Raw genomic sequence first — 20,846 nt, 5'->3', positions numbered from 1 at the left:
CAGCACCTCCTTCCCTGCGCCGCCCTTTCCTCTTCCTTTTTGTCCTCCCTCCTGCCGGAAGCGCCCTCCCCGTTTCCCAAAGTCAGAACTGGGAAAGGCCTTGGACGTCATTAATTTCCATCCCCGGGCTCCATTACCTGTCAGGGAGATGGGGTGGGGGCAGACCCACAGTGTCCTGTCTTTCTCTTCCTCCCACACTTTTTGCTCCTTCTCCCCACATTCAGTCTGTACATCCCCTCCCCCGCAAAAAACAGTAACAGATAAAAACAGGAGGTGGGGCATTTTATTAGAGTACAGGAATATCAGCTTTGGGCAGCAGCAGAAGGCAGCTTCACATAACTCTTCATGGGGGGTAGTGGCCGAATCTTTCGGCCAGCCCAGCCCCCCTTGCGGTGCCATCGCCCACTGTTAGGCCTCTTGCCCAGCCAACGGTTGCGACCTGCCTTGCCAATAACCCGTTTGTTATGATCAACGTTGGATACTCGACCTACTGTTGCTATGCACGTTTCCAGCACCTGACAGAGAAAACAGATGGAGAAGAATGTACGATGTGGGGGAAAGATTTGACAATGTTTAGAGCACAACCCTTGGGGGGCATCTTAGACTCAATGAGAGAAGGGAGAGGAGAAAGAAAAAGCACAAGATGGGTGAAGCTAAGTGAAGGTCCTACAGGAGGAACAAGGTAGTTGAAAACAAAGAGCCGGGTGCACTGACTCACGCCAGTAATCCCAGCACTTTGGGAGGCCGAGGCTGGAGGATAACTTGAGCCCAGTTTGAGACCAGCCCAGGCAATATAGTGAGACCCCATCTCTACAAAAATAAAAACTATTAGCCGGGGCTAGGTGCAGTGGCTCACATCTGTAATCCCAGCACTTTGGGAGGCCTAGGCGGGCAGATCGCTTGAGCCAGGAGTTCAAGACCAGCCTGGCCAACATGGTAAAACCCTATCTCTATAAAAAATATGAAAATTAGCTGGGTGTAGTGGCATGTGCCTGCAGTCCCAGCTACTTGGGGGGCTGAGGCAGAAGGACTGCTTGAACCCAGGAGTTTGAGGCTGCAGTGAGCTATGATTGTGGCACCGCACTCAAGCAATAGAAACCCTGTCTCAAAAAAATTAATTAAGGCCGGGCATGGTGGCTCAGCCCTGTAATCCTAGCACTTTGGGAGGCTGAGGTGGGCAGATTAAGAGGTCAGGAGTTTGAGACCAGCCTGGCCAACATGACAAAACCCCGTCTCTACTGAAAATACAAAAATTGGCCAGGCGCGGTGGCTCACGCCTGTAATCCCAGCACTTTGAGAGGCCGAGGCGGGTGGATCACCTGAGGTTGGCAATTTGAGACCAGCCTGACCAACATGGAGAAACCCTGTCTCTACTAAAAATACAAAATTAGCCAGGCGTGGTGGCCCACGCCTATAATCCCAGCTACTCAGGAGGCTGAGGCAGGAGAATCACTTGAACCTGGGCGGTGGAGGTTTCGGTGAGCCGAGAACATGCCATTGCACTCCAGCCTGGGCAACAAGGGTGAAACTCCATCTCAAAATAAAATTAAATTTAAAAAATTAGCCAAATGTGGTGGTTCGTGCCTATAGTTCCAGCTACTTGGGAGGTTGAGGCAGGAGAATAGACTGAACCTGGGGGGTGGAGGTTGCAGTGAGCCGAGATTGCCCCACTGCACTCCAGCCTGGGCGACAGGGCAGGACTCTGTCTTGAAAAAAAAGAAAATTAACTATGATGCCAATCTGATAAAGCACACCTGTCATGTGGCAGAAAAGGATGGACTCAGCTCAAGGCAGTTCCTTGCATCATAAAACACCTGGGACCTAACCCAGACAGGAAAGTTACACTCTAAAAATTCCTCCTTTGCTGACCCCTCCCACCTATACCCATACACACCTGCATCTGCCTCTTAGAGGGCAGCTGGATAATGGCTGTGCCATTCACCTTCCGCAGCAGCACACCACACGTCCCTGGGGAAAGAAGCCAATTTGACATCCTCCACAAAACAAGGTGTTGAGGGTCACAGGGGACATACCCCACATGCTGCCCTTGCTTTGTTCTTCAGGATACATACTATGTACACAAAGGATACATACTATGTTTTAAGTCAAAACACATGCACATCTTCATCCTCATGTTTCTTGTTTTTTCCTTGATTTTCTCTACCAGTACCAGATGTAGAACCAGAGGTTCAGACTCTCCTTGCCTTTCCAAACTCTAGGACCCAGGTAACTCCTTTCCCCATACCTGCAGCCCGGATATACTGGGCACCCCGGCCTGGCTCACTTTCCACGTTGTTGATGAGGGTCCCCACAGGCAAAGCCCCAAGAGGATGCGCATCCCCTTCCCGAGCAGCAACTAAAAGATAGGATTTCATTAGCACTAGAACCTTTGCTGCCTCCAGCCCACACATCTGGTAGCCATCTCTCACCTGCCATTCGGCCTATGTGGTTAGAGTTCAAGATTCTATCTCCAGCCTGCATGTTTTCTGTTGCAATGATCCAGCGTTTCCGGCTGCCCCCAGCAACCAGAGCTATATCTGCTGACCTGATTAGAGTGAGGGACAGGTAAACAGACCATCTTGGAAGCCCACATCATCTGAGAAGCTATGCAGTTATTCAGACCATCCCATCATCATCCCATATCCCAAACTTGCCTACAGGGATCATAGCGGACTTGGATAACCTTCTCCTCAAAAGGTCCTGAGTTAGTCTCCTCAGGCCGGAAACGCAGAAAGTCAATCATTCGATAACGTTGCCTGTGGCCCCCGCCAATACCATGCACCCGGATTCGGCCTGTGGTTCAGAACAGACAGGGATATGATTCAGGTCAGGGTAGCTCAGTTTTCAGTACTGGGAACTGGCCCATTCTCTGCCAGAGAACAATGCTTAACACTGTGGCACAAGCAGAAAATGACAAAAATTTGCACAGCACACTAGAGTAAGGAGGGGCAATACCAACATGAAGCTTCATGAAAAAAACATTATATCTTTAGTGAAATTGTATAAAACTTCCAGATAAAAATATTTTCAAATTACCGAATTCAGTAAGTTTACCGAGAGCCATGTAAATCATACTCAGATAATTTCAACTGTTAAATTTTTTTTTGTGTACATGTGATGGGATATCACTCTTGCCCAGGCTGGATCCTGACCTCAAGTGATCTTCCTGCCTTGGCCTTCCAAAGTGCTGGGATTTTAGGCAGGAGCCACTGCACCTGGCCTGTTATAATTTTTTTTTTTTTTTTTTTTTGAGACAAGTCTTGCTCTGTTGCCTAGGCTGGAATACAATGGCACAATCTTGGCTCACTGCAACCTCTGCCTCCTGGGTTCAAGCAATTCTCCTGCCTCAGCCTCCTGAGTTGCTGGGACTACAGGTGCCCACCACCACACCTGGTTATTTTTTTTTTTAGACAGAGTCTCGCTCTGTTGCCCCGGCTGGAGTGCAGTGGCATGATCTCGGCTCACTGCAGCCTCCCCCTCCTGGGTTCAAGTGATTCTCATACCTCAGCCTCCCAAGTAGCTGGGATTACAGGCCTGCACCACCACACCTGGCTAATTTTTATATTTTTAGTAGAGACAGGTTTGGCCATTTTGGCCAGGCTGGTCCTGAATTCCTGGCCTCAAGTGATCTGCCCACTTTGGCCTCCCAGAGCGCTGGGATTACAGGTGTGACCCACTGCACCCAGCCAATTTTTGTATTTTTAGTAGAGATAGAGTTTCACTTTGTTGTCCAGCCTGGTCTTAAACTTGTGACCTCAGGTGATCTGCCCGCTTCGGCCTCCCAAAGTGCTGGGATTATTGGCATGAGCCAGCTTACCTGGCCTGTTATAAATTTTTGAAGGGTGTGAAGAAAAATGTCATGATACTTCCTGTGTATGGCCCATTTTTTCTCAATTACCCAAATTGTCTTTAGAAGCACAGACCAGTTTATTTATTGCTTTGTATTCTACTTTCTGGTTCCTGTGCACATACTACATGCAAAAGGAGCCAAATAAGTGCTTTTTAATTACGTTCCTCAGCCTTACGAGGTACAAGTGTATCAATATACAGGTCTAGGGTCTTAACATGTTTTTCCCTTTGACTGCTTAAATCCTGTTGTCCTTGTTCCCACCTGTGTGGTCTCGGCCCCCAGACTTCCTCATCTTCACTGGTGTAATGGTGTACTTGGTACGACTCTTCCAGGACACAAAGTTGGCATTAAGGGCCACAGAAGTAAGGATTGGGCGGCAGGGGAGCAACATCAAGACAGAGGGCTGTTGGAGGAGGGCACTATCCGTCATCTGGGGATAAAGAGACATCTTTCATTTGAAAGCTAGTTGAAGGCAAAGCATCAGAGAACCAAGGCAGAGTACACAGATCAATTTTAGCTTGTAGCCCATTTCCTCCAGGATGTGTCCCAAACCAGCCATCCAAAAACTTCACCCATCACAGCTCACACAGTAATGTTTTCCCCTTGGTCATCCCCTTCCAAATTTGGCTCAGAACTCTCTATCTCCAGGAATCTGTTCTTCTCTAAACAATCCCGTTCTTCAGAGCTGGTAACATCCACACATCCATGTACCACCATCAGTGCCAATTCCTTTTGCCCTCTGCATTATGTTTCTGGGACTTTTTCACATATGAAGTGGGGGGGGGGATCATTTTGCTCTTGTTCCTTGTTGTATTCCCAGTATTTCAGAGTAGGTTGGTTTGGATTTGAATTTTAAATATGCATCTGCCAAACTCTACCATAATCAGCCTGAGAGCTCCAGAGGAGCAAGACTTACAACTTCTCTTTTGTGTGACTCACCAGTCACCTACTAGGACCTCAAGATACCTTCCCCTAAGACCACTGTTCTTGGTATCTTGCTCTGCATTCTCTAACCTCAGCAGTAACTCATCCTTGCAGGTATCATATCATAATGGTTAAGAGCACAGGTTCTGAAAGCCAGACAGCTTAATTCTGATAGTTGGTGTGTGACCTTGGACTCCTTATCAATTTTCTCATCTATAAAATGGGAATAATAACTGCCTTATAGGGTGCTTGAAAGGAGCTCATTTATTTGAAACGTCTATTACCTATACCTGGCTTATCATAAGCACTCGGTTAGTTATTACTGAAACCTGTGCAACCGGTGATCTCCAAAGCACTTTCACCTTCAGTATCTCGTCTGAAGAATTTAGCCCTATAAGATAGCAACATTTGTAGAGGAGAAGGATGAGGCTGAGAGTGTGCCTTATCCAAGGTTACGGACCTGCGTGACTCCTGACCAGCCTCGCACCCCGCGTCTCGCATCCCCGCAAACCCCATCTCCGGCAGCCCGAATGGAACCAGCCTTCTTCCCGGGTAAGGTGGATTACCTGGGCGGCGGGGAACAGACTTGGGACAGGAGCGGCGACGGTCAGGGGCGCCAGGCTCAGAGAGCGCAGAGCGCGGGTCAGTGCCCACAGGGCCATCGGGTTAGCTAGGGCTCAACACGACACCCTTACTTTCAGCGAAGCTGCTCGGCGCTCCTAGATGACGTTAACTGTCCGGAGCCGTCGCTCCGCAATAACGTAAAAGGAGGCGGACAGAAAACTGGAGCCCGAGCTGGATACACACCTCCTTTCTATCTGAACGCGATAACAGCCAATCTGCGGGCAGCTCTAATGTCGCGTGACTAGGAAACGGGTCCCGCCCCTTAGACCCGTCAAAACAATTGCCTCGAGCGGCAGCCATCATGGATTTAAAGGGGCAGTACCGGCAAGAGCTGCAGCCAGACTGGTAGATTGCAGGTGAGTCTTTGAGTCTTCAGTACCTCTGGGGCTGAAGGTTAAGGTCTCTGCCATCTTTTATTCTCTCACTCCCAGAAAGATGAACAAACCCCCTTCAGCCAACCTTACAAAACTCCGGACTCAAAAACTCCGCCCTTCGCGATTCTTCCCCGCCCCTCGGCGTCCAGACAGACAGACAGACGGCCTGCTCCGCCCCCTGAGCCAGCGGCTGACTCAGTGACCTCGGGGTCGTTAGGCCTCCTGGTCCTCGCTGGAGCCGCGGACCTCAGTCGTCCCTCCGCACCTCCCCCCTCCTGCCCCCGCCCATCTCACGCTCCCAACACTGGGCCCCAGGGCAGGTCGACAGCCCTAGGCACTCCTCTTCTGCGTTCCAAAGTCCGGGAGACCCACTCTAGCGCCGCGGTTCCTTGCGACCCCGCAGCCGCTCAGCAGACCTCCCATTCTTCCCTGCATCATCGGGCATTAGGGAGGCAGCCTACGGTGATTCCTCTCAGAGCCTGTTTGTAGGTGACCGTGACAGAGAGAAAACCATGGATGTGACTGGGTTTGGAGTGACCAGGTGTTCCTCCCTCCCCTTTCCCAGACACGCCTCTTGCTGTAGGTGTCTGATTAAGTCTCTCTCACTCTCTTCGTGGGAGACTGTAGCTCCCCAGGCCTGCGGTTAGGGAGGCTGGCATGGGGAAGGAAAAGGGAATTGGGCATCTTTGAAGACCTGTAGGTAGAGGAAGGGAGGGTGTTTGTCTTGGGTGGGGCTCTGTGCCGGGTCCTCTGGGTAGCTGTGAAGTGGTGAGAGAAGGGGTGGGAACGCTGGACTTCTGGACTTTGGGCAGGGCAGATCCTTCTGACTCTGGCTGCTGAACAGAGTTTCTTCCGGGCTCCGGCCTGAGTCCCACAGCCAGGGGCTCTGGTCTGTACACAGGTAAGAAGACTTCAAAGATTATCAACAAGACCCTTCTGAGGAAGTGGGAACACAGTCTGAGTCCTGGGGGGTGGGAAGTATGGGTTGAAGGTTAGTGGGAAAAGATGCAGGGTTGACCAGGTTTGGAGATGCTGGACTTAGTTCTGCAGGTGACGTTGCCTGAAGGCCTTGAGTTTTCTGGGACCCTCTAATGTTGATCCTGCAAGGAAGGCTCCTGTTTTCTTCTTTTCCCTTTCTTCCCTGATTTAACTTTGCAGAGATTCCTTCCCTTTTTTCTAAACTCCTGCATTGTTTTCCACATGTCTCCCACTTCAACCCTGTTCCTTTTGCAGCTCTCCCACATTCCCTCTGTGATCCCCTGGGTGCTGTCTCTCATCCCCTGATTCCTTTTCCTAAGCCAGGCTCTCTCTCTAACTGCTTTTCTGTTGTCTTCCTAAGTCCTAAATTCTTCTGCTAGTTCTAAGCACCTTTGTTCCTGCTATAGTCTTCCTTTATGTAAATCAATTCATCTCCCTCCCTCTTTGCCCACAACCTTAGCTTTGAGTTTAGTGATCTAGGCTCCCTGCCTGCTGGTCACTCTCTCTCTCCAACTAAGCCACAGGGTCACTCTTACTTTTGTCCCTTTACTTGGATTCTCACCACCTTCTAAGAAAGTTGCTCAGCTTCTCTGTCTCATCTTTACTCCAGCTGAACTCTGTTGTTTCTTCCTAGACCAGGCAAGGACCCCTGGCCAGGATGTCAGGCCTGGTGTTGGGGCAGCGAGATGAGCCTACGGGGCACCGGCTCAGCCAAGAGGAGATCCTGGGCAGCACACGGCTGGTGAGCCAAGGGCTAGAGGCCCTACACAGTGAACACCAGGCTGTGCTGCAAAGCCTGTCCCAGACCATTGAGTGTCTGCAGGGAGACCATGAGGAAGGGCTGGTGCATGAGAAGGCCCGGCAGCTTCGCCGTTCTATGGAAAACATTGAGCTCGGGCTGAGTGAGGCCCAGGTGAGAGGGCAAGGGTGGCCCCAAGTGGTCCAGGGTGGATGGAGGAGCAGTTATCTGATTGGAGGTTTGGGGTTGCTTGGGATCACCTCGCCCTAGATGTTGCATTCATTCATTAAATATGTATTGAGTCCCTACTGTGTGCCAGACTGCTTTTGGGTACTGAAGAGATACATCATTGAACAAAACTGTAAAAATCTTTGCCATCTTGGAGCTTACCTTCTAGCTGGGGAAGAAAAACAGTACCTAAATACATTTGGTATGCCAGAGTGATAATTGCTAAGGATAAAAGGATAAAAATAAAGCGGGGAAGGAAACTAGGGACTATAGAGACAGGGTATAATTTTAGATAGGGTGGTCAAAAAAGGCCTTACTGAAAAGGTGACATTTTGACAAAGATTTGAAGGTGAGGGAATGAGTCATGCCATAAACAGGGGAAGGGTGTCCTAAGCAGAGAGCAGCAAGTACAGAGGCCCTGAACGGAAGTCTGCCTGGTCAGGTCAGTGAATAGCAAGGGGCCAGTATGCCTGCAGTAGAGTGAATGAGGAGAAGCAAAGTAGAAAATTAAGTCTGAGGGGTAATAGGGTTGGAGAGGAGGGAGATAGATCATGTGGAACTTGTAGACCATCCTGAGGACTTTGATTTTTTGAAATGGAGTCTCCCACTGTCGCCCACGCTGGAGTGGCATGATCTCAGCTCACTGCAACCTCTGCCTGCTGAGTTCAAGCAATTCTCCTGCCAGGTTCGAGTGATTCTCCTGCCCCAGCTTCCTGAGTAGACTGGAACTACAGGCATGCACCACCATGCCCGGCTAATTTTTTGTATTTTTACGAATACAAAGATGCAGGGGTTTCACCAAGTTGGCCAGGCTGGTCTCGAACTCCTGACCTCGTGATCCACCTGCCTCTGCCTCCCAAAGTGCTGGGATTACAGGTGTGAGCTACCGCACCCAGCCCTGATTTTACTTTGAGTGAGATGGAAACTATTGGAATGTTTTTAGAAGAGAAGTGATGTAGTCTAACTTGGCATCATCTGGCTGCTGAGTTACGAATAGACAACAGGGGAAAAAGGGCAGAAACCAGGAGGCCAATGAGGAAGCTACTGTAAATTTGGGTGGGAATTGATAGTGGCTTGGCCTAGGGTAATGGCAGTAGAGGTGGTGGGAAATTGGATTCAGGGTATGTTTTGAAGGTAGAGCCATTGCTACATGCCCACCTTCTGGCTCCTCTGTGCCCCTGCCAGTCTTGCCACCTCCAGTAGGCTCCCCTTCCACCTGTACCTGAATACTCCCACCCAGAATCTGGAGCTCTGGGTATGTGCCCATCTAGGTGATGCTGGCTCTAGCTAGCCATCTGACCACAGTGGAGTCGGAGAAACAGAAGCTGCGGGCTCAGGTGCGGCGGCTATGCCAGGAGAACCAGTGGCTGCGGGATGAGCTGGCTGGCACCCAGCAGCGGCTACAGCGCAGTGAACAGGCTGTGGCTCAGCTGGAGGAGGAAAAGAAGCACCTGGAGTTTCTGGGGCAGCTGCGGCAGTATGATGAGGATGGACACACTACGGTGAGTGTGCACAGGGGAGACTGGCTGAGGGGTGGACAGCTGGGAGTTACCACAGACATGGGGTAATTGCCCCGTCATCCTCAGAGTAGATCAGCTCTACCCAACCTGCTCTCACTTGAAAGAATTCCTTTTTAAGCCCTGACGCCAACGTCAAGAGACAGCAAGAGGAAAAACAATATTCAGCTCTTTCAGTCAACATTTAATGAAATGCCTACTATATACCAGGCATTGTGCACTGCACTGGTGAATGGGACAGACAGAGTGCCCGCTCTCACAGTTACAAGCTTGTGAGGGAGATAGACAAGCACCTGGACAATTCCAATCTAGAATCCTATATGCTACAATTAGAGAAAGCATAGCCCAGTTGAGCATGACCTTCCTAAAATTTGCTTTCAAATGTGTGAATTTTTTTTTTTTTGAGATGGAGTTTCACTCATGTTGCCCAGGCAGGAGTGCAATGGTGCAATCTCGACTCATGGCACCCTCTGCCTCACAGGTTCAAGTGATTCCCCCGCCTCAGCCTCCCATATAGCTGGGATTGCAGGCGCCTGCCATCATGCCTGGCTAATTTTTGTATTTTTATTAGAGACTGGGTTTCACCATATTGACCAGGCTGGTCTTGAACTCCTCACCTCAGGTAATCTGCCCACCTTGGCCTCCCAAAGTGCTGGGACTACAGGTGTGAGCTATCATGCCTGGCCCAAAATGTGTGAAATTTAACCCTCACTCAACAGAGTCCAGTGAGGCCATCTCAGCTCGCTGCAATCTCTGCCTCGGGTTCAAGCAATTTTCATGCCTCAGCCACCCAAGTAGCTGGGATTACAGGCACTTGCCACCTCACCTGGCTAATTTTTGTATTTTTAGTAGAGACGGAGTTTTACCATGTTGGCCAGGCTGGTCTCAAACTCCTGGCCTCAAGTGATCTGCCTGCCTCGGCCTACCAAAATGCTGGGATTATAGACATCAGCCGCCGCGCCTGGCTGAGAGTATGTGTTTTCTTGAGCTATATCTGTAGGGAACAAGTCTTACCCATAAGAACACATATGTGACAAGAACACATACTTAAACACATACAAAGCAGCAAATGCTCAGTGCTGGATGAGTGGTTCAGTCAGTGTGGGAAGAATTTCACAGAGATACGTCTCTAAGGGCTGAAATGGTCTAAGAAGAGTTCATAGAGGAAGCAGGGAGCCTGGGCAACATAGTGAGACCCCATCTCTACAAAAATATTTAAAAATTAGCCTAATGTAGTCGTGCACACCTGAAGCTTCAGCTACTCTGGAGGCTGAGGTGGGAGGATCGCTTGAGCCCAGGAGGTGGAAGCTGCAATGAGCTGTGATTGTGCCACTGCACTCTAGCTTGGGCTGTTGCCAGACTAGAGACTGTCTTAAAAGACAAACAAAAAAATAGAGGAAGCAGGGTACAGGAGTGGGTAGGATACAGGTTGGATTTTCCATTTGAGTGATTTAGGAGTTAGAATGGATTTTGAAAGTTCATGGTGAGGAAGAGGGAGGAGCTTTTTAGACTATAGTGCAGGGTGTCATTGATAAGGCTTACAGCCTGGAAAAGCTGGTCTGTCTCAGGGAAAGTGAGTAGATGAATTGCATAGGACACATTGCTGAAGCTGGGTAGAAGGGCTGGTGTTTGTTTGAGGCTGCAGTTCCTGATGGGGAAAAGCAGATTTTCCTAATGCAGAATAGGTTAGACGGTGAGGGAGGGTTTTGCGGTAAGTCCAGAATGTGCTGTGCAGATGATCGGCACCGGGCTGAGCTAGACACTTTTTGGGTACATGTCAATAAGATCAGACATACTCCTTTCCCTCAGGAGAGACAGGGCAGATATATAATCAACGTAAACACACAGAGATCAGCATAGGGCCATAATTTACAAGAGTTGAGGAGAGATTGAGGGTGGTTAGGAAGGAAACTTTCTGTATGAGAAGGAGGGGGACATCTTGAAATTTTGTCCAAAGCTTCTCTGGCTGTTACAAACAAGAGGCCTGAACTTGGCTGGGCCAGATGCTAGCTTTTCCAGCAGCAGAGACAAGAACAACAGTCTTCTCCTAGGCCCCATCTTCTGGGATTTCATGGCTTAGAGGAGTCACTAAGGAGGCTACTAGGGATATCTTGGTCCTCAAATGTTGCTTCTTCTCTTCCAGGAGGAGAAAGAAGGTGATGCCACCAAGGATTCCCTGGATGACCTCTTCCCTAATGAGGAGGAAGAGGACCCCAGCAATGGCTGTGAGTCTGCCTCTGGAATGGGAGGATGAAAGGGATAGCAGGAGGCTGGCCCTAGCTGTCCTAGCACACAGGACACTCACCATTTAGAAACAGGTTTTCCACTTCCTCTGGAGTTAGGGCAGGGGCTGGGCTAGTACTTAGATTTCCTTAGCCTCCCAATTGAATGAACATTTATTAAACACTGAATATGTGGCAGGTACTGTGCTAGGCACTAGGAGTACTGAGATGGAAATGAAATAGGTCTCGCCAGTAAGGAGTTCACTATTCAGTGGGAGAATGAACCTGAGATGGGGAGACCATGAGCCCCTCAAGGGAAAGAACCAGGTCTTTCTTACCTTTGTACTCCTGGGATGTCCCCTGGTTCATACTTATTAAATAAATGTTTGTTGAATGAATGAATTACTGGGTGAACAACTGGGGTTGTGATGGGCATAGGCCAAGGGAGTGGATAAAAGAATAGCACTTGAAACAGGTCTTGATTGAGAGCCCATGTAGGGGTGGGCACAGGTATGGAACAAGACATGCGATGGGGAGTGGGTGGGCAGACAGCAAAGAGGGGAGGAAGAGTCCTTTGAGGAAGTCTCTTGTTTATGTTCTGTGATGGTTTAGTGTCCCGTAGTCAAGGTGCTGTGGCAGCCCAGCAGGGTGGATATGAGATCCCAGCAAGATTGCGGACGTTGCACAACCTGGTGATCCAGTATGCAGCCCAGGGTCGCTATGAGGTGGCTGTGCCACTCTGTAAGCAGGCACTAGAGGACCTGGAGCGCACATCAGGCCGGGGCCACCCTGATGTCGCCACTATGCTCAACATCCTTGCTTTGGTGTATCGGTGAGGACTTCCCTTCTCCAGTGCCCAGAATCTTCCCCGACATTCCCACCTTGGTCCTCCTTTGGCTTCCGTTCTTCCTCTTCACAGGATACCTCTCCTCCCTGTTGGGCTTCCCAGATACACCCCACTAGGGTGCTTCCTAATGTGCCAGAACTCTTACTTTTCCCATTCCTAAGCATTTGCTCATCTCTTGGGCTCCTTGTCCCTCTAATTTCTCTTTTGGGGAGTTCTCTCTCTGTCTCTCTCTCTCTCTCTCTCTTCCCCTCTCTCTCCTGCTCTCTCTCCCTCTCTCTTCCCCCCGCCCCCTCACTTTCTATAACTTGTGGCCTTCTCTTGGGATGGCAGTGCCCTGCATTCTGGTATGAGTGTGTCAGTGAAGCCCCCTCACTGTCCACACCAGGCTTCCTGTCTCCTCATGGAGGTCCTCCATCCTTAAATGTACTCAGTCCTCCCAAAGGGAGGGAGGGAAGGAGAAGGCTTGTGGGCAGAGTTCAGGATAATTCCTGTCACTTTTGTCTTCTTCCAGGGACCAGAATAAGTATAAGGAAGCTGCCCACCTGCTGAATGATGCCCTCAGCATCCGGGAGAGCACCCTGGGCCCAGACCATCCTGCTGTCAGTATACCTTGCCCTTCCCGCCCCATGCCCTGCACCCCCACCATTGCTATTTTGGCCTCTCTTAGCTCATCCATCTGCTGCCCTCAGTCTACTCACTAAGGGTGCTGAAGAAGGAGGCATGAGAAGTCCTTTCTTCCAGGCACTGTCCAGTGATCCTAGTGCTTCTCACTTCTCTGGGACTCTGACTTCTTTTTATAACAAATATTTTTTGCTTGAACTTAATTCATAGATAAGTCATAGATAAATCCACATATGATTTCCAAAAAAGTTAGTATGATACCCTAATAAAAACAAGGAAAGCAATTTATAAGAACAATATATACAATGTAATATAAGATAAAATATGATACAACAGTAGCTGTATTGAATACAACTTTGTTAAAGGAAATAGCAAAGTGGGCTGGGCGGGGTGGCTCACGCCTGTAATTCCAGCACTTTGGGAGGCTGAGGCAGGCGGGATCATAAGGTCAGGAGTTTGAGACCAGCCTTACCAACATGGTGAAACCCCATCTCTACTAAAAGTACAAAAATTAGCCGGGTGTGGTGGTGTGCACCTGTAATCCCAGCTACTCAGGAGGCTGAGGCAGGAGAATCACCCGGGAGATGGAAGTTGCAGTGAGCCGAGATTGTGCCATTGCACTCCAGCCTGGGCAACAGGGTGAGACCCTGTCCCAAAAAAAGAAAAGAAACAGCACAGTGGTCTGATATATAATGAATAACTCTGGATTTAGAGCACCAATAAGCCGTTCCATATGAGAAGTACTAGAAAAATGAGATAGAGTCTGGGTTCAGTGTCATGTCATGCCTGTGCTCATAGGACTTTGGGAGGCCAAGGCAAGAGGATCACTTGAGGCCAGGAGTGGGAGACTAACCTGGGCAACATAGCAAGACCCTGTCTCTATAATAAATTTTAAAAATTAACTGAGCACAGTGGTGTACACCTGTAGTCCCAACTACTTGGGAGTCTAGGGTGGGAGGATCACTTGAGCTCAGGAGTTTGAGGTTACAGTGAGCTATGATCATGCCATTGCACTCCAGTCTGTGTAACAGAGCGAGCTCTTGTCTCTTAAAAAAAAAAAGTTGAAATATAGGTGGACACTTGATTATCAAGTACAGTATTGTAAGAAATCACAGACCAGATTTATTTGTATATAAGAGAAAGAGGCTGGGTGTGGTGGCTCACACCTGTAATCCCAGCACTTTGGGAGTCTGAGGCAGGTGGATCACCCGAGGTCAGGAGTTCAAGACCAGCCTAGCCAACATGGTGAAACCCCATCTCTACTAAAAAAAATATATATATAACAAAATTAGCTGGATGTGGTGGCATATACCTGTAATCCCAACTAATCCCAACTATTTGGAGGCTGAAGCAGGAGAATCACTTGACTCCAGTGAGTGGAGGTTGCAGGGAGCCGAGATCACACCATTGCACTCCAGCCTAGGCAACAGAGCAAGACACCATTTCAAAAAAATAAAAAGCTGTTGGGCACAGTGGCTCATGCCTGTAATCCCAGCACTTTTTTTTTTTTTCTTTTTGAGACCAAGTCTTGCTCTGTTGCCAGGCTAGAGTGCAGTGGCGCGATCTCAGCTCACAGCAACCTCTGCCTCCCTGGTTTAAGCGATTCTCCTGCCTCAGCCTCCTGAGTAGTTGGGACTACAGGCGCACACCACCATGACTAGCTAATTTTTGTATTTTTTAGTGGAGACTGGGTTTCACCATGTTGGCCAGGATGGTCTCGATCTCTTGACCTCATGAGCCACCTGCCTCAACCTCCCAAAGTGCTGGGATTACAGGTGTGAGCCACTGCACCCAGCCTAATTCCAGCACTTTGGGAGGCCAAGGTGGGTGGATCACCTGAGGTCAGGAGTTCGAGACCAGCCTGACCAACAAGGTGAAACCCAATCTCTACTAAAAATACAAAAATTAGCTGGGCGTGGTGGCAGGCACCTGTAGTCTCAGCTACTCGGGAGGCTGAAACAGGAGAATTGCTTAAACCCGGGAGGCTGAGGTTGCAGTGAGCTGAGATTATGCCACTGCACTCCAGCCTGGGCAACAGAGTGAGACTCTGTCTCAAAATAAAATAAAATGAGAAAGAAAAAAAAAGAAACCACACGTGGTGGCTCATGCTGTAATCCCAACGTGAGATTAAAAAAAAAAAAAAAGAGAGAAACAGCCTTAAGTAGGGATATCACACCAAGGCCAAGGCAAATGACAGAATCATCAATGTACAGAAAATGAAAAGGTTGTTTTTTTTTTTTTGAGAAGGAGTCTTGCAGTGTCGCCCAGCCTGGAGTGCAGTGGTGTGATCTTGGCTCACTGCAATTTCTACCTCCTGGACTCAAGTGATCCTCCTGCTTCAGCCTCCCAAGTAGCTGGGATTACAGGTGTGTGCCACCATGCCTGGCTAATTTTTACAGTTTTAGTAGAGACAGGTTTTCACCATTTTGGCCAGGCTGGTCTTGAACTCCTGACCTCAAGTGATCCACCCACCTCAGCTTTCTAAAGTGCTGGGATTACAGGCATGAGCCACCATGCCCAGCTGAAAAGTTATGTTTGAGCGTGAGTCTGTGTAAAAATAATTCCCTATGGTACGATATATGATAGGCGGGGATGACATATCTCAGAAATCATACTCCTATCTTGATATCCCATCAAATGTCAATGTTTACATTTAGCGTTTGGATGTCCAGTGGGACATTCAAAAGTTGGCAGAGCTGTCCCTCACATGCAGAACATCTATAGCATTTTTGCCTCCTCAAAAGTAATCTTTATGCAACCAAAAGAAAAAAAAAACAACTCCAGAAATTTCTAAAAATCCCCCTAGAGGGCGATACCATCCCTTAGCCACAGAGCCATCCTATTCAGCGATTTCCCCTCCCTTCAGCCCCTGGCTAGGGTAGTAGAGTCTTTGTCTCTTGGAGTTGTGCAGTGAGTGTGGGGGCCCTGCTGTGAAGTGGGGAACCTCAGATTTCTGTAGGTCTTTTGCAACCCCAGTGTCTGATGGGGACATGCCTGTTTTCATAGGTGGCTGCCACGCTCAACAATTTGGCTGTGCTCTATGGCAAAAGGGGCAAATACAAGGAGGCGGAGCCTCTGTGCCAGCGGGCACTGGAGATTCGAGAAAAGGTACCCATGCCCTCTCTCCCTTCTTCCCTTGTCACTGTGACCCTTCCCTACATGGCTTCTCTGGTCTAACCCTTCTCCTTCACTTCTTTTTTCCTCACCCCATCTGTGCCTTGTTCTCTCTTCCTTCATTCCCATTTCTCTGCTTTGCACGTGTGTGTGCCTACATGTGAACACACGTGAACACACGTCCTTGTGCATGCACAAGTAATCAGCCATTTATCCAATCCTTTGTTCCCTTTCAGGTCCTGGGCACTAACCACCCAGATGTGGCAAAGCAGCTGAACAACCTGGCCCTCTTATGCCAAAACCAGGGCAAGTATGAGGCCGTGGAACGCCACTACCAGCGAGCACTGGCCATCTATGAGGGGCAGCTCGGGCCAGACAACCCTAATGTAGCCCGGACCAAGAACAACCTGGTATGGGAGGAGGAGACAAAGTAGGTGGAAGGAACAGGAGGGAGAGGCCACCTGAGTCGTAGAGTCAGGATGCATCACAATCTGGCACATTGCTCTCATCAACTTTGTGCCCATTTCTGGGGCTGCCTTTGGGGATGAAGGATCTGCTTCATTTCAGTTATAGAAGTTCCACAGCTTCTTGGGAGTGGGCTGGGAATACCCTTGACCCTGCACCTGAAGAAGGAGGTGTGAGAAAGATCTCTGGGGAAAGTCATAGAGACATTGAGGAGTGGAACTCCTTGAGCCTGGTGAAGACCTTGTCTGCAAAAAAGAAAAGAAAAGAAAAAAAAATTTAAAGAAAAAAAAAAGACCTTGCCTCCCTCCATGCTTTGTTCCTATATTTTTGCCTTTCTATGTCCCAGGCTTCCTGTTACCTGAAACAGGGCAAATATGCTGAGGCTGAGACATTATACAAAGAGATCCTGACCCGTGCCCATGTGCAGGAGTTTGGGTCTGTGGATGGTGAGTGGTGAGGGCCTGGGGAAGGGGCTGCAGGGAGGAAAAGAAATGCAGACCAAGGGTTGGGGGTTAGGCCACAGTGGTTCCCAGGGGGAGCCAGACCCCTTCAGTCCAGCCTTGTCAGCCTCTGGGTCCTGGCTCCCTGACACTATCTAGCTCTGATCTCTAACCCCACCCTATGTATCACCCCCAGATGACCACAAGCCCATCTGGATGCATGCAGAGGAGCGGGAGGAAATGAGCAAAGTGAGTGGGGGGAAGGGGGCCCAGCCTGGGGAGCTCAAGGCTCCCAGGGTCTCTGTCTTACTCCTTGCATTAGACCTGCTGCTCACTTGCCACCCCAGCACCAGCCCCAGGTGCATCATGGTGCCCTCCCCAGCCCAGCCTGCACCCTAGCCCCATGCCATCTTGCATCCCAGCATCTCTGTATTCTTATCTCGGCTCCCCCTGCCCTTCTCTCTGGCCTCTCTCTATCCTGCAGAGCCGGCACCATGAGGGTGGCACACCCTATGCTGAGTATGGAGGCTGGTACAAGGCCTGCAAAGTGAGCAGGTGAGCTGCCAGTGAAAAGTCAGCTTGGCCTCTGATGCCCTCTGTCCAGTCCCTGCTCCCGGCCTCCCAGACCTTTTCCCTTCCTCCCTTAGACTTTCCCTCAGCTTTAGCTCTGTTCCCTCTGCTGTTTTCTTATTTTTTTCCCTCTTGTCTTGCTTGGAAGACAAATTTTTCTTTTCTGAGCCCATTCTCTCTTCCTTCTCTGGTCTCTTTCTCGCCACAGCCCCACAGTGAACACTACTCTGAGAAACCTGGGAGCTCTGTATAGGCGCCAGGGAAAGCTGGAGGCCGCTGAGACCCTGGAGGAATGTGCTCTGCGGTCCCGGAAACAGGTCAGAAGCCCAAAGGGGAAGGAGGTCCTAGAAGGAAGGGCCCTGGGGATGAGAGACTGCGGAGGTTTCTTGGGAGTCTCCTAAGAATAAGTGGAAAGACTGATGAGGCCAGGAGGGAGAGGAAAGTGAGGCAGTATTGTCATTGTGGGTGTTTTTAAGCATGTTCTTACCTCCACACCTGTACTTTTGGTCAGGACTCTAGTTTCAAGATTCACTAAATGGAGATATAAAGGAGAAACCCTGCCCTTTCATAAGGAGGGGACTGGTGGTGAAGTGGGGGCGAGCCTAAGTCAGAGTTTCTCAGATTGTGAGTCTCAGTAGTAGGTTGTGAAATCAATTCAGTGTGGACCATGGGGCTAAATATATATACAGATCTATATATAGCAATGCATTGCAAATAGAAAAGATGAGTATTGTTCCAGTAGGTATATACTGGGACATCACAAGGAAAAATGTTTTCCTTGCAGTGGCTGATGGTGAAAAAAATTTGAAAGCCCCCATCCTGAGGAGTTAAGGAGTAGGGAGTCCCAGGTCCTTCCTTTTCCTTCCAGGGCACTGACCCTATCAGCCAGACCAAGGTGGCAGAGCTGCTTGGAGAGAGTGATGGTAGAAGGACCTCCCAGGAGGGCCCTGGGGACAGTGTGAAATTCGAGGGAGGTGAAGATGCTTCTGTGGCTGTGGAGTGGTCGGGGGTAAGTCTCATCATTGCCTTTTCATCTCTCCTGCCCACTCCTGCTGGTGGTGGTGGGAAGCTCTTGGCCATGCTGTCCCTGTCTAGTTAGTGTATCCCTTTAGGGGTGTCTCTGGGAGCCAGCTTTTAACAGGGCTTTTATTTCTAGTAACTGGGCCTTGGGGGTGGGGGATGTGTGCAGAATAAATGGCAGGAGTAGACTCAGAAACCTGTCTGTGTGGGATCCCCTTAGCTTTCCTTGCCTACCCCTCTCTGCCAGGATGGCAGTGGGACCCTGCAGAGGAGTGGCTCTCTGGGCAAGATCCGGGATGTGCTCCGCAGAAGCAGTGAACTCCTAGTGAGGAAGCTCCAGGGGACTGAGCCTCGGCCCTCCAGGTACACATCGAAGTCAAGATATGGTAAAGTGGCCAGGAGCAATGGCTCATGCCTGTAATCCCAGCACTTTGTGAGGCTGAGGCAGGTGGATCACCTGAGGTCAGGAGTTTGAGACCAGCCTGGCCAACATGGTGAAACCCTGTCTCTACTGAAAATACAAAAATTAGCCAGGCATGGTGGTAGGCGCCTATAATCTCAGCTACTCGGGAGGCTGAGGCAGCAGAATTGCTGGAACCTGGGAGGCAGAGGTTGCAGTGAGCCAAGATTGCGCCACTGTATTCCAGGCTGGGCAACAGAGCAAGACTCTGTCTAAAAAAAAAAAAAGATATGGTAAAGCAGGGAAGTAAGCCCTTGCCTCCAACTCCTCTTGGCCCCTTATCTCTGGAGAATTATTGTGGAGAGAAATGGGGAGGAGGTAAATGGGACAGCCATGGAGAGAAAGTTTGTGCAGAATGGGTGCCCCAATGGAGGGGATGAAGGTACCTGAGGAGATACTGGTTCCTGATGCAGGTAAGAGAAATGGGTGGGCGGGAGACAGAAGGGAGGCAGTGATTTGATTTTGTGTGGCAGTGCTCAAAAGACCCACAGCTTTAAGGCCACTCAGGAGGAAGAGAGGAGGCCTCAATTCTTCCATTTTCCATTGTAGCAGCAACATGAAGCGAGCAGCCTCCCTGAACTATCTGAACCAACCTAGAGCAGCACCCCTCCAGGTGAGAGCAGTGCTTGTGAGCACATTGGTAGGTGAGAAAGAAAGGACAGCCAGAGAGCAAGCCCAGTGGATTAAGGGAAGGGGGAAGGGAGAGTCATCTGGGATGAAGATGAGCCAGGGAATTGCAGTCGTTAGGGAATCAGGCAGACGGCTTGTGGTGAGTGATGACCACTAAAGGGTAGTTTCAGGCCAGACATAGTAGCAAGTAAGTTAATAAGGAGGGAAATAGGAATATTCTCTAAACTGGTACTTTGGAATTATTAATAATTTAAGAATTATTTGGAGATACTAATTATTTTTCCTCCTGCAGCCACCTTAGGGACCTAGTAGTAGTAGATGAGAATGGAAAAAGAAAAGTATTAAATAATCCCCATCTGAGAAAACAGTAATGATATTTTAATGGCAAATGATCTCTTGTATCAACACAAAGTATATGCCAGTATTCACCTGGGTCTTCCAGGTAGTTTCTCCACCAGATTGTGGCCTTCTGAAAAACCCTAGCAGAAGCTAAACAGAGTCCCAGGTCCAGCGATAGAACTGATCCTAGGTCCATAGATACACTGTGGTCATGAGATGAATGAACTCCAGGATGGGAGGCTGAGGTCCCGGGGCTGATGGGATAGTGTTGTCTGTTTCAGGTCTCCCGGGGCCTCAGTGCCAGCACCATGGACCTCTCCTCAAGCAGTTGACATTCAACCCGGCCCCCAGGTCTGCTGGGTCCCCGCCCACAGCCCTCACAGCATTCCCCATTGCTCCTGGCTCTTTTCCACCCCTAGGTGGGACAGTGAAGGGGAGCAGTTTAACCAGAAGATTGCTGCTGCCCTTAGGGTCTCAGCTCCCTCCTCAGGAATCCCTCTTAGGAAGGACCCTCAGGACACCCTCTCCCCACTCTGTGGTCCTCTAGAGTAGCTAGCTCTGAGGCCCCCAAGGTGGGTACAAAGGTATGGCCCTCAGAGATGCAGCCTGCTGCTGGCTTTTCAGTCAGAGAGTTGGGGGCTGGCCAGCCAAGCCGCCTTGCCCTGGCCACTCTTATCCCCTCCCTCTGCTGTCTCATTTCAGGTCCATGTATTTCACTTTTCTTAAATAAAAGAATCAGGTAACCTTTCTGCAACTTGAGTCCTGATTGGAGATGGTATGAGCAGGGCTTGTGTTGGGGCCCTTCACAGAGGGTGAGGGGCAGTGATGGATGGGGCGGCAGGAGGAGTGTTGATTCTTGGATCTCTCCTCTCTTCCCCCTCTTG

General features: G+C 49.7%; 2 protein-coding genes across 5 annotated transcripts; one reads left to right on the top strand and one right to left on the bottom strand.

The window, feature by feature from the left end:
• Positions 1-263: 263 nt before the first annotated feature.
• On the bottom strand, positions 264-5,912 carry MRPL2 (mitochondrial ribosomal protein L2). Of its 3 annotated transcripts, none has more exons than XM_012448692.3 (7): positions 5,721-5,912; positions 4,112-4,280; positions 2,655-2,793; positions 2,430-2,545; positions 2,246-2,356; positions 1,895-1,968; positions 264-515 (listed from the first exon to the last, which is right to left on the bottom strand). In XM_012448692.3, the coding sequence occupies exons 2-7, from the start codon at positions 4,278-4,280 to the stop codon at positions 303-305; spliced, it is 822 nt and encodes a 273-aa protein (XP_012304115.1). In that variant the 5' UTR covers positions 5,721-5,912; the 3' UTR covers positions 264-302. The 3 variants fall into 3 exon arrangements, with proteins under 3 accessions (XP_012304115.1, XP_012304117.1, XP_012304114.1); XM_012448694.3 differs by having other exon boundaries at positions 5,778-5,912; XM_012448691.2 differs by lacking the exon at positions 5,721-5,912 and adding an exon at positions 5,341-5,701.
• On the top strand, positions 5,656-20,716 carry KLC4 (kinesin light chain 4). Of its 2 annotated transcripts, none has more exons than XM_012448686.3 (16): positions 5,656-5,754; positions 7,385-7,663; positions 8,989-9,219; positions 11,378-11,459; positions 12,069-12,288; positions 12,815-12,902; positions 15,931-16,032; positions 16,275-16,448; positions 16,850-16,949; positions 17,140-17,192; positions 17,428-17,498; positions 17,722-17,830; positions 18,382-18,522; positions 18,781-18,896; positions 19,543-19,606; positions 20,244-20,716. In XM_012448686.3, the coding sequence occupies exons 2-16, from the start codon at positions 7,409-7,411 to the stop codon at positions 20,292-20,294; spliced, it is 1,857 nt and encodes a 618-aa protein (XP_012304109.2). In that variant the 5' UTR covers positions 5,656-5,754; positions 7,385-7,408; the 3' UTR covers positions 20,295-20,716. The 2 variants fall into 2 exon arrangements, with proteins under 2 accessions (XP_012304109.2, XP_012304110.2); XM_012448687.3 differs by lacking the exon at positions 5,656-5,754 and adding an exon at positions 6,116-6,673.
• Positions 20,717-20,846: the final 130 nt, after the last annotated feature.

Source organism: Aotus nancymaae, unplaced genomic scaffold (genome assembly GCF_030222135.1).
Source record: "Aotus nancymaae isolate 86718 unplaced genomic scaffold, 86718_ANA_hifiasm-v0.15.2.pri h1tg000040l, whole genome shotgun sequence".
Lineage (NCBI taxonomy): Eukaryota > Metazoa > Chordata > Mammalia > Primates > Aotidae > Aotus > Aotus nancymaae.
The sequence above is the reverse complement of the archived record's forward strand: the minus strand, read 5'-3'. Positions and strand labels throughout refer to the sequence as shown.

Excerpts from the sequence above, each read along its gene's own strand:
- MRPL2 (XM_012448691.2), bottom strand. The coding sequence starts at position 5,436 with ATGGCCCTGTGGGCACTGACCCGCGCTCTGCGCTCTCTGAGCCTGGCG. Across the intron at positions 2,546-2,654 it reads GTCCGCTATGATCCCTGTAG|GTCAGCAGATATAGCTCTGG; the intron begins GCAAGTTTGGGA and ends CACTCTAATCAG. Across the intron at positions 2,357-2,429 it reads CCACATAGGCCGAATGGCAG|TTGCTGCTCGGGAAGGGGAT; the intron begins GTGAGAGATGGC and ends CCTATCTTTTAG.
- KLC4 (XM_012448686.3), top strand. The coding sequence starts at position 7,409 with ATGTCAGGCCTGGTGTTGGGGCAGCGAGATGAGCCTACGGGGCACCGG. Across the intron at positions 12,903-15,930 it reads TGGGCCCAGACCATCCTGCT|GTGGCTGCCACGCTCAACAA; the intron begins GTCAGTATACCT and ends CTGTTTTCATAG. Across the intron at positions 18,897-19,542 it reads ACTGAGCCTCGGCCCTCCAG|CAGCAACATGAAGCGAGCAG; the intron begins GTACACATCGAA and ends TTTCCATTGTAG.